The sequence below is a fragment of the Danio aesculapii genome, chromosome 21, assembly GCF_903798145.1.
Source record: "Danio aesculapii chromosome 21, fDanAes4.1, whole genome shotgun sequence".
Classification (NCBI taxonomy): Eukaryota; Metazoa; Chordata; class Actinopteri; order Cypriniformes; family Danionidae; genus Danio; species Danio aesculapii.
This window is the reverse complement of record NC_079455.1, coordinates 43271981-43284452: the sequence shown is the minus strand read 5'-3', so window position 1 is coordinate 43284452 and position 12472 is coordinate 43271981. Positions and strand designations below refer to the sequence as shown.

Below are 12472 nucleotides of genomic sequence, written 5' to 3'. Positions count from 1 at the left end.
AAGACTGAATGGCTTCAAATGATCTGGTGCAGCCAACACTGGCGCTGAAATCAGACTTGATATTCTCGAATGCACATTGGCATGCATTGGACCACTCAAATTGGATCTTTGGACTCAAAAGATCGGTTAGCGGAGAAACAACCATAGCAAAGTCCTTGCAGAATGAACAGTAGTAACCTAATCAACTTAATCGAAACACAAACAGCATTAAAACACTAGAGGGCGACAAAGTAACGTAAATAAATAAATAATAAATACATGGACATGTGACAGCACGATTCTGGCTAAAATGTGAATCACGATTTTTTTGTTTTTGCTTAAAATCAAATCACGATTCTTTCTCACGATTCTTTAGATGTAAAATAAAGGTTAATATGAGTACGCTATTATTATTGTTAATTCTCAAACATATCGTCACTTTAGAATTATCAGATTCTGTCTGCGTTCTGAATGATTTTGAGATATTGAGCTACAAAGTTTTCAGAAGAACGAACTCGGGAGACCACGAGGGCAGAGAATGCGTCCTCTGAGAAATGAGATGCTGCGTTCTTCCTGATGGTCATGTGATCTTCACGCATTTTTAATGGGAAATTATTTAAACATTACAACATCTATACAACCATTTATTGTTTTTCCTCTTTTGACAATATATACTATGCATACAAACATAAATATACGTTGCACAATACAAATAAAACAGATTTTAATACAAATTTCAGCAAATAAACACACTTTATGTCTTTACTCCTTTATTGAGATGTCCATGGTAATGTTTACTTTCACCGTTTCATTTAGGGAAACTCCTGAGATAAATAAGTGACATCTCTAAACTTAATAAATCTAAATAAAATGCTGCACTTCCCACGTCCAGTCGCAATGACTTCTGAGACTTCTAGAGCGAGTTCGGTGCTTAAGTCTGCATCGGTGCATCCTCGATATCAAGAATATATCCGAGAAGTTTCACGCATCCTCCGTTCTTGCGGTCTTGAGTATTGGAACTGAACTTTGGCAGCTGATGATGATGTTACACAAGGACGTAAAACCACTGAAGAACGCATATTGAGAAACAGCCACTGATTTACTTTCATCGGCTAGACACCGGCATCACAGCTCAGTGAAAGTCAGTGCCGTCACTTATTGACCCGTAATCAGTAAATGTAGCTTGTGTGAACGCTACATGACTAATAAAATAGCTTCGCTACTGAAAAGCTATTGGATATAGAAAGTAGCGACGCTACCGCCACGCTACTGAGTTAAGCTAGTAGCATCATTACTTGTAGCGACGCTTCTGCCCAACCCTGTTAATGTGATAAAATCGCTTTGGCCAGAGGAGTCTGTCGGTGCCCTGAATTTCACAAAACGATACCTTTGAGTCATAATATATCATTGGAAATGAAAGGGTCTGCTTTTATTTCTGTACACTCCAAGATAACGACAAAAACCAATTGCTTTTATGAAATAAAGAAAGGCTAGCTTACATACCTGCAGATGCTTCCTCAGACATTGAAGCCTTTGACGTTGAACGTATTTTAACAGCTAGCTGCATAAAAATGTGCACTGAACTGTTCTAACGTTATATGTGCCCTTATTAGATTTCAGGGTGAAATGGTTTTAAATTTCCAACAATGAAATGCATTTTTATCATTCGCCATGGTGCCAGCTCTCATTGGTTGTAGTAGCCTAATGCTATCAGCAGCAAAGAGGATGGTAGACATGGTGCGCCACAAATTCAAACTGGAAAACTGATCAAAAGCATCAGAATAGCACTGCTTTAATAAGTGGCCTTAGCAGAAGGCATCGTGCATATCAAAAACAGACAAAGCAACAGATCAATATTATTCAACATTTTTAAAGAATATATTTAGATGTAACCCCATTTGTAATCTTGACCATTTTCATAAGTAACTGTAATTTAATTACACATTTTATTTTCAGTAACTGTAACCAATTACTGTTACTTTTATTTTGTAATAAACACTGTACACTACGGCCAGTTCAGTTAATCAATTCCCCTATCTATCTGTCTGTCTGTCTGTCTGTCCTTCCATCCGTCTATCTATCTGTCTGTCTGTCTGTCTGTCTGTCTGTCTGTCTGTCTGTCTGTCTGTCTGTCCGTCCATCCGTGTATCTATCTATCTATCTATCTATCTATCTATCTATCTGTCTATCTGTCTGTCTGTCTGTCTGTCTGTCTGTCTGTCTGTCTGTCTGTCTGTCTGTCTGTCTGTCTGTCTGTCTGTCTGTCTGTCTGTCTGCAACAGATCAATATTATTCAACATTTTTAAGAATATATTTAGATGTAACCCATTTGTAATCTTGACCATTTTCATGAGTAACTGTAATTTAATTACACACTTTATTTTCAGTAACTGTAACCAATTACTGTTACTTTTATTTAATAAACACTGTACACTACGGCCAGTTTAGTTCATCAATTCCCCTATAGCACATGTGTTTGGGCTGTGGGGGAAACCGGAGGAAACCCACGCCAACACAGGGAGAACATGCAAACTCCACACAGAAACGCCAACTGACTCAGCCAGGACTTGAACCAGTGACCTTCTTGCTGTGAGGCAAAAGTGCTGCCTACTTCACCACCGTTATATTAGATTATAGTTATTTTTGAAACAGTTATATGGCTTTTTCACAGTATGTTTGGTCAAGTACATTTTTTTAATAAAAGCCCTATAAAATGACCAAGTATGTGATTTAATATTTCTTGATTTTGTGACTAGTTTTCTCTGTCGTGTGCAGGATTGGCGGTGCGGTCCCCATCGTGTTCTCATATTTCGCGGAGTTTCTGGCCCGGGAGAAGCGCGGGGAACACCTCAGCTGGCTCTGCATGTTCTGGATGGTGGGCGGGATCTACGCCTCAGCCATGGCCTGGGCTATTATACCACACTACGGTGAGTAACAGACCTGTCCACCAATCAGAGAGCTCCACAGCTGCTGCTGTATATCCAGCCACACCTATCTATCTATCTATCTATCTATCTATCTATCTATCTATCTATCTATCTATCTATCTATCTATCTATCCATCCATCCATCCATCCATCCATCCATCCATCCATCCATCCATCCATCCATCCATCCATCCATCCATCCATCCATCCATCCATCCATCCATCCATCCATCCATCCATCCATCCATCCATCCATCCATCCATCCATCCATCCATCCATCCATCCATCCATCCATCCATCCATCCATCCATCCATCCATCCATCCATCCATCCATCCATCCATCCATCCATCCATCCATCCATCCATCCATCCATCAAAACAATTAGTACAAACTGTAAAGCCTAGTTGATAACCTGCAAAAGTGTGACACTTGCTCAAAATGGAGAGTTCATTCCTCAAAAGCAAGTGTTCATGTCAATGAAAGTGTCAGTGTCATCAAGATGAAAAGTCCTGACACCATTGTTTAAGAACAAGATAATCAAATGGTTTTATCATGCTTTCATCATGACACTTTACTCTCTACATTTTATTCCAATGCAAAAAAAGGTCATTTATGGTCATTATTATGGTGACACCTCCTGAAAATGCTCAAGACAGCTCTATATACTATCTGCAAAGCCATTTGAAAACTACAGTAAAGTTAGACATCACTGCATTTAGTGAGGTATCTGAGTACAAGACACTGAATATGTAAGTTTTACATTTTATGCTCTTTGCAATTTATTCACAGCGTTTAGCAAAAGAATAAATCCACCCTTATTTACAACAAACTCGTAGCTCGTAGTTCTAATGCCCCAGTATAGTGAAGGGGACACTATACTGTTTGTGTCTTTCAGATGAGACGTTAAACTGAGGTCCTGACTCTCTGTGGTCGTTAATGACCAAATTCTCTTCATTGACCCTTATCCATCATGGCCTCTCAATCATCCTTATCCACTGAATTGGCTCTATCACTGGTGAACACACTGGCGCTGTTGTCCTGTGGCTGCCATCGCATCATCCAAGTGGATGCTGCACACTGGTGGTGGTGTGAAGAGACCCTCTTCATGATTGTGAAGCACTTTGAGTGTATGGCCATAAACAATAAATTCGCTAGATAAAAATACACATTACATTACATTACACTCTGCCATAAAGCCCCTACTGGTGGGGGGCTGCAGTGATGGTTGACTTTCGACAACTTTCTCCCATCTCTTGACTGCTTCTCTGGAGCTCAGCCACAGTGATCTTTAGGTTCTTCTTTACCTCTCTCACCCTTCTCCCTTGATAGCTGTTTGCCTGGACGACCAGCTCTAGGCAGAGTTCTGGTCATTCCAAACATCTTCCATTTATGGATTATGAGGCCTCTGTGCTCTTAGAAACCTAAAGTGCAGCAGATTTATTTTTGTAACCTTGGCTAGATCCGTGCTTTGCCACAATTCTGTCTCTGAGCTCTTCAGGCAGTTCCTCATTATTCTCATTTGCTCTGACATGCTCTGTGAGCTGTAAGGTTTAGGATAGACAGGTGTGTGGCTTTCCTAATCAAGTCCAATCAGTTGAACTCAACAGCTGGACTCAAATGAAGGTGTGGAACCATCTCGAGGATGATCAGAAGAAATGGACAGTACCTAAATTAAATATAAGAGTGTCGCAGCAAAGGGTCTGATTTTGGGATGCTCAAAATAACCAATTAACCATTAACCGAAAAGGTGCTTTTGTAACCGATTAATGGTATCAGTTAAAATGATTAAAAAATATATTATTTTTTAATATTTCTAAAGTTTGGCTGCATTAGAGGTGATCCCAGCGATTTTGAATGGTTTACTTACGGCCGCGAGTGTTTTGCATGCTGCTTACGCGCCCTGCTCGCCTCGTGTTTTTACAGTTATGCGCTGTGTGCTCGCAGTTGAAATAAAAGTCAACCCAGAGCGGACAAAGCGTGTCACATCAGTCGTGTCTTTTTCTTTCTTGAATCAAATGATAGCAGAGGCAGGGTTTCCGTTGAGATGCCTGCAGTGTTTGTGTTGTCAAGATGACTACAGAGAACTTTTAAAGATGGAGGAGAGATTAGTGGTCGCTGTTTCGAAGTTTCCAGACCTGTATCACTTTACAAATCTTAAATATCACAATATTATTAAACATTACAATTATTACAACAGCAACACGCACAATACGCAGCTGATTCAGTCGTTTCCTAGTGATATTTAAAAAGAGCTCCGCGTTTCTTTTTTTCTTGTCAACAAAAAAGGCAGTGCGGTGTGCTTTTAGAACGGAAAAGTATATGCGGTGGGATCGGCCCCAAAATGTGCAACACTTATTTGTTAACTCGCGGGACGGTAACACGTGCAACCACACATGCCTACAGTCATATTTTGCCAAAGAAGGATATTTCTGGTCACAGTGATGCTAAACCAGCGCTGATGCTGATCGCCTCTGTCCTGGATCTGCATCATAAACTTAATAAATAAGCTATTGATGATTTAGTGTACAAACAACAAACCAACATTTTTTCCATTTGGAAATGTACAGTTATTAATAGTTCTTATAAAATAAATCATTTTAAAATAGCCCACATAACCTAATCTACAAATCAAACAAATCCAAAGATTTTCTTGATTTCTGCATTATAATAACTTCGCACCAAACTGAGGCTTTCATTTTACAGCTTATAAAACATGTATGCAAATTAATGCAATGTTATATGTAAACAACAAAATTGTCATATACTATATACGTTAAAAAAATCAAGATATGAGCCTCGTCATTGTCTTTCATCTTGAGTGAGAGGAAATGAAGCACACAAACTCTAGGGTAAAACCAGATGCTCAAGACATAATCTTTAATAACTTATTTTAAAATGTTGACGGAGGTTTGTTATAAAAGAATTAGAGCGGAGCATTAATTAAATGCATAGGCCTATTTTCCGTGGAGCAATGGATTTGAGGTAGCCTGATATTTTTATTTGATGGAAGAAAAAAAACATGATGGAAAAAAACAGCCTAGGCCGGTTCTTAAAAAGGATTCAGTCAGTGTTTTTGTTTTGAAATCTAAATTTGTCATTCATTCATTCATTCATTTTCTTTTCGGCTTAGTCCCTTTATTAATCTGGGGTCGCCACAGCAGAATGAAGCACCAACTTATCCAGAACATGTTTTACGCAGCGGATGCCCTTCCAGCTGCAACCCATCTCTGGGAAACAACCATACACACTCACTCACACTCATACACTACGGACAATTTAGCCTTCCGAATTCACCTGTACCGCATGTCTTTGGACTGTGGGGGAAACCGGAGCACTCGGAGGAAACCCACGCAAACGCAGGGAGAACATGCAAACTCCACACAGAAATGCCAACAGACCAGCGACATTCTTGCTGTGTGCGTCGACAGCACTACCTACTGCACCACTGTGTTGCCCTCTAAATTTGTCATTTAAGTGAAAAATATCTAAATAAATAAAAATATCTAAATAAAGACTCTTTATTTAATACTTTTTAATTCGTTTATTCTGTTTTTCTATGCTGTTGGAAAAACTGCTGGTGCGTGAAAATGCTCTGTTCTGTAGGCTGCTGTACGCATGTTAAAATTAATCAGTATTTAAAAATGCAATGTTTGATGTGTCAGACACAAAATAGACACGTCAATTATTATTTAATTAAATAATACTTTAATATTAATCTGACTAGTTAACCGTTTATATAAACGTAAATATTTTATATTCAGCTTTTCAATTGGCAAAATTAACTGAAATGAGCATCCCTCTATAATTTATATAATTTAGTTTTTCTTTTTGAAATTTGCAAAATGTCTATATATATATACACACACACACACACACACACACACACACACACACACACATACACACACACAGTTGAAGTCAGAATTATTAGCCCCCCTGAATTATTCGCCCCCCTGTTTTTTTTTCTGTTTAACGGAGAGAAGATTTTTTTTAAACACATTTCTAAACATAATAGATTTAATAACTCATTTATAACTCATTACCCAAGTTGATGTCAAAATTATTCACCCTTATGTGAATGTCTTCTTACAATAATTCCCAAATGATGTTTAACAGATTCAGGAATTTTTCACAGTATTTCCTATAATATTTTTTCTTCTGGAGAAAGTCTTATTTGTTTCATTTCAGCTGGAATAAAAGCAGTTTTTATTTTTTTTAACGCCATTTTAAGGTAAATTTTATTAGCGTAAAGAGCACCTATTTTACTCCTTTTTCAAGATTTAAGAGAAGTCTTTTGTGTCTCCAGAATGTGTCTGTAAAGTTTCAGCTCAAAACACTCATCAGATTATTTATTATAGTTTTCAGAATATTGGATTTTATGCTCTGGACACCATGAAGCTGGTTTTGTTGCCTGTGCCTTTAATGCTAGTTCTCCCCGCCCACCATTCCCACGAGCCTGTCAGAGTGTGCCTCAATCTCTGTCTCGGCTGCATCAGATAAACAGCATATATATATATATATATATATATATATATATATATATATATATATATATATATATATATATATATATATATGCTGTTTATCTATATATATATATATATATATATATATATATATATATATATATATATATATACAGTTGAAGTCAGAATTATCAGCCCTCCTGAATTATTAGCCCCCTTGTTTATTTTTTCCCCAATTTCTGTTTCAAGAGTTCACACTTAGCTCACGATTTATACATAGCTTGTTTGGCGTGCTGTCCCGGGAGAGAGCCCTGAGCTCAAGGTATCCTCGAGCCCAGGGCTCCCTCCTTTCACAGGGCGAGGGGAGACTGAGCTCAGGTCGATCTGAAACTCCCCCCGCTGCTGAGGCCAAGGTGAACTTCCTGAGAGTAAGACATTAGAAAAAGATTTAGGCTTATTTTATCAATAATATAGAGCACATTTGCATGGTGGGAGGAAACCAGGGAACCTGGGGGAAACCCACACGGAGAACATGCAAACTCCGCACAGAAACACCAGATGGCCTAGTGAAGACCCAACGCCATTGGTATTCTTGCTGTGAGGCAAACGTGCTAGTCATTAGGCCACCGTGCTGCCCATTCTTGATAAAGGTGGAAGAAGGGGAGGAGGGGGGTTTCTTCCAGACGAAGATAGTTGTAGAGAGGAAATGAGGATATATATAGTGACTTGGGATCCTTTGATTGGAGGATCATGATTAGCTAATGTGGACCAGCTGGGTCAATCATGAGCACATGCTCCTCTCGAAATTAGTTTAACATTTAAACTTCACTTAACGGAGAGAAGATTTTTTTCTAATCATAATAGTTTTAATAACTCATTTCTAATAACTGATTTATTTTATCTTTGTCTTGATGACAGTAAATAATATTAGACTAGATATTCTTCAAGACACTTATATACAGCTTAAAGTGACATTTAAAGGCTTAACTAGGTTAATTAGGTTAACTAGGCAGGTTAGGGGAATTAGGCACGTTATTGTATAACAATAGTTTGTTCTGTAGACAGTCGAAAAATAATATAGATAAAAGGGGCTAATAATATTGACCCTAAAATTGGGTTAAAAAATAAAAAACTGCTTTTATTCTAGCCGAAATAAAACAAATAAGACTTTCTCCAGAAGAAAAAATATTATAGGAAATACTGTGAAAATTTCCTTGCTCTGTTAAATATCATTTGGGAAATATTTAAAAAAGAAAAAAACACTCAAAGGGGGGCTAATAATTCTGACTTTAACTGTATATATTGTTACTAATTTATTTTGTATTTCTTTTTTAGAATTAATAAATCATAATGAGAAAATTATTGTTATTAATATTATTGTATTGTAGTGTAAAAATATTGGTATTGTTTGTGTGTGTTTCTAAAACCTACACACTAACACCAACTAGACTGCAGTTTGATATGAATGAGGCCGGTGTTCATGGCGATGTAATAAACTGCTCCTCTGGGAAGTGTTTGTTTCCGTTTAACTGGAAGCTCTCCGTCCTCCATCATGTGGCTCTGAGCGGATGATGGGTAATTTGGGGTGAGCGAGTGTGAGCAGGAGCAGATCTGCTGGGCTGTAATTGAGGTCAATTGATTAGCGTCTCTTGTTTTAGCAGCGTTTCTGTGGTCGGGAATCAGCGGCGTGTGGAGAAACGGTTCTGCCGCAATGCTTTCATCACTGCAGAGGCAGGTGAAGGACTTCAGCGGCCATGAAACCATTCTAGAGAGTGTGTGTGCTGGTTTTGGTGGTTTACAAGGACAGAAATGAGTTTTAGAGCATTTAAAATGAGTATGAGCTAGTGTAGCAGGGTGTATTGTTACTCCAGATTATATTATTCATTATTTCTTTATTTTATTTAATTATTATATGGCAGGATCTTTTATTTTGAAACACGGTACTGCGTTTTTGGGAAGTTAAGAGTCTCAGTATGCATGTCGGCTGACAGGTGGAAGAGTAACACTGAGTATTACAACTGTTGGAGAGGAAATGAAACTGCTAGGCTCTAGTTCTAATTTTGTTCAGCAAACAATCCTGGGTGTCGGACACAATAAATAAGGAGACTGGAGCTTCTTTCCAAAGTGTATTGATATCAGTCTAGAAATAACATAACATAAAGAACGTTAGGATAATGAGTACAGTTGATAGGTACATGTACTCAAAATAATCAGTCTCTGCTTAGTTAGGTATAATAAAGCATACATGGTTATCCTAAATAACAATTAAAGCTCTAAATAATATAAATCATACAAATAATGATGATACATTAGAGCAGCAATATGTATATACTGAATCCAAGTGTGTTAATAATCAAATAATTTGTCAAACATTACCACAAATGCAATGATATTAATTAATACTGCAGTATTGAAGATTTCAAAGATTTATAGGGACTGATGAAGCATTTGACTGTCTCTATATAGCTTAATGATCACATGATCGGACATGAAGCATGAGGCATTGCATGTCTGGGCATGCCTATAATGATGTAAATGTATACTAATACACCTCAACATGGTTAAAACATACAGAGATAAAGAGAAACTTACTTTATGGTCATGTACTAACACTTTGAAAGCTCAAAACACCAAACGAACATCAGGAGTGACAGGATTAAACTTTAGCTGCACAGCTGTCGATCTCTGACTCAATAATGCAAGCAGCAGAAAAGTGAAACTATAATTATAATGCCTCCTACTGGAAGCATCTGGAAATGCACACTGTGTTTTCAGAATACAAGTCTGTTAATAAAGTTCTAGCTTTCCTTGGAGCCTTTTCTACAACAACATTAAGGTGGTTTATGAGGACTTGCCTTAAAGTTGAAGTCAAAATTATTCGCCCTCCTGTAAATTTCTTTTTACAATATTTCCCAAATGATGTTTAACAGATTCAGGAATTTTTCACAGTATTTCCTATAATATTTTTTCTTCTGGAGAAAGTCTTACTTGTTATATTTCGGCTAGAATAAAAGCAGTTTTTAATTTTTTTTAAAAACATTTTAAGCTCAATATTATTAGCCCCCATAAAGAGCACCTATTTTACCCCTTTTTCAAGATTTAAGAGAAGTCTTTTGTGTCTCCAGAATGTGTCTGTAAAGTTTCAGCTAAAAACACCCATCAGATTATATATTATACCTGTCAGAATATTGGATTTTATGCTCTGGACACCATGTAGCTGTTTTTGTTGCCTGTGCCTTTAATGCTAGTTCTCCCCACCCACCATTCCCACATGCTTGTCCGAGTGTGCTTCTATCTCTGTCTCGGCTGCTTCAGATAAACAGCACAGTTACAGACATGAAGGAAGCAGATCTCACGTAACGTTTGTGAGAAATACTACAGTAAGAACTTTCCTAATGGTTATCTGATGTATTTGTTGTTGAGTTAATTCAAGCCTTTCTGCAATAATGAGTCCGGCACTATGTCATTACAAAGTTCACGCACACACACACAGCGCGCGTTTAACTTTGCACTGTTTTTGCATGGCAAATGAGACAGGATACACGTTGATATCCACTGCTGTATGGATATCTGTTATGTTAATGTACAAAATAAACCAGATTTAACGTCAACAATCTGGGATTGAAGCGTCTTTTATAATCGTACTGACACAATGCGGCTGTGCTGATGAATTACATGATTTTACTGTCTTTATTACAAACATGCACTGTTTTAAAACCTGATTTAACATCCACAAACTGGGATTGAAGCGTCTTCTTTTATAATTGTACTGACATGTGGTGATGAAGACAGTAAAATCGCTGTAACTCATTAACATGCACTGTTTAAACATGTTTTAAACTTGTAAAACTCACTCTCGATCACATTTGATGATGATGATTGATGATCACAGAGAGCTGAACAGATCTTTTAATCCCGCTTGCTTTGTGCACGTCCTGTCTTGTTGATATGATCCTACATGTTACTACAGAGAACTGTTAATATGTGGCTGGCAATCAATTTGGGGAGCGGGGAAACCACACTCCTACGTCACGTTGCGGTCGGCCTCAAAATGGGAGGGATTTGGACCCTCTTTTAATGTCAGAGAATTAAAAAAAGAGACTTAGGCTGCATTTACACTGCAGATCTTGATAGTTTTTTGACTCTATCCAATTTTTTTTGATGACCCGCTTACATCATCTTTTAAAAGTGACTCGTATCCGATTGTCTGCATTTAAGCTGCACACAGCAAAGGCGCAATGGTCAAGAATAAAAGAGCGGGCGCTGACTAACAGCTGATAGTCAAACTCCTGTATTTAATCTGTTCACAGGGTTTATTTATTTTTTTATTTGCTTTTTGACAAGTTGTTTTGCTATAGTTTATGACAGAAAAGTTCAAATCTTCTTTTAATCTCGCCCTTTTGAAACCAGTAGGCATCTTAATGTAATGTCCATGGCATGATTTATGCACGTGATGTACAGTATAAACAGTTTTATATTGGTTTATATTGGCTACGTAGCGGATGTTTCGAGATCAGAATCCATGTCATTTTATTCCTGCTTACATGTACATGGGTCATATCTGATCTGTGCCACATGGGAGAAAAAACTCTGAATTGAGTCACTTGAACCATGCAGTGTAAATGCAGCCTTACTGTGTTTATATCACCCTAATATGACTGTGAACACACTATACCCACACATAGCTCTGTCCACACAGCTTCCAAAAGATGATTTTCATCATAGGTGCTCTTTTAGTAATATTTGTTTTGATTGCCTACAGCAGTGTTTCCCAACCCTGTTCCTGGAGGCACACCAACAGTACATATTTTAGATGTCTCCATTATCTGACCCATTAACTTCAGGTGTTGGAGTCTCTTCTGATGTTATGATAAGATGATTCAGGTGTGTTTGATTAGGGAGAGGTTGAAAATGTGGACTGTTGGTGTGCCTTCAGGAACGGGGTTGGGAAACACTGGCCTACAGAACAAACTACTGTTATACAATGGCTTGCCTAAGCTTTAACCTAGTTGAGCCTTTAAATGTCACTTTAAGCTGAATACTAGTATCTTGATAAATATCTAGTCAAATATTATGTGCTGTCATCATGGCAAAGAT

At 37.7% G+C, this 12472-nt stretch overlaps 1 protein-coding gene across 1 annotated transcript in view; it reads left to right on the top strand.

Annotated features, from left to right (window-relative positions):
- Positions 1-12472, top strand: part of LOC130214281 (synaptic vesicle glycoprotein 2C-like) — a gene marked incomplete at its 3' end in the record, with an annotated part of 57371 nt that overhangs the window by 27373 nt on the left and 17526 nt on the right. The window contains exon 3 of the mRNA XM_056445878.1: positions 2755-2906. Coding sequence (XP_056301853.1) covers positions 2755-2906 — 152 coding nt within the window. The remainder of the gene's footprint in view (positions 1-2754; positions 2907-12472) is intronic.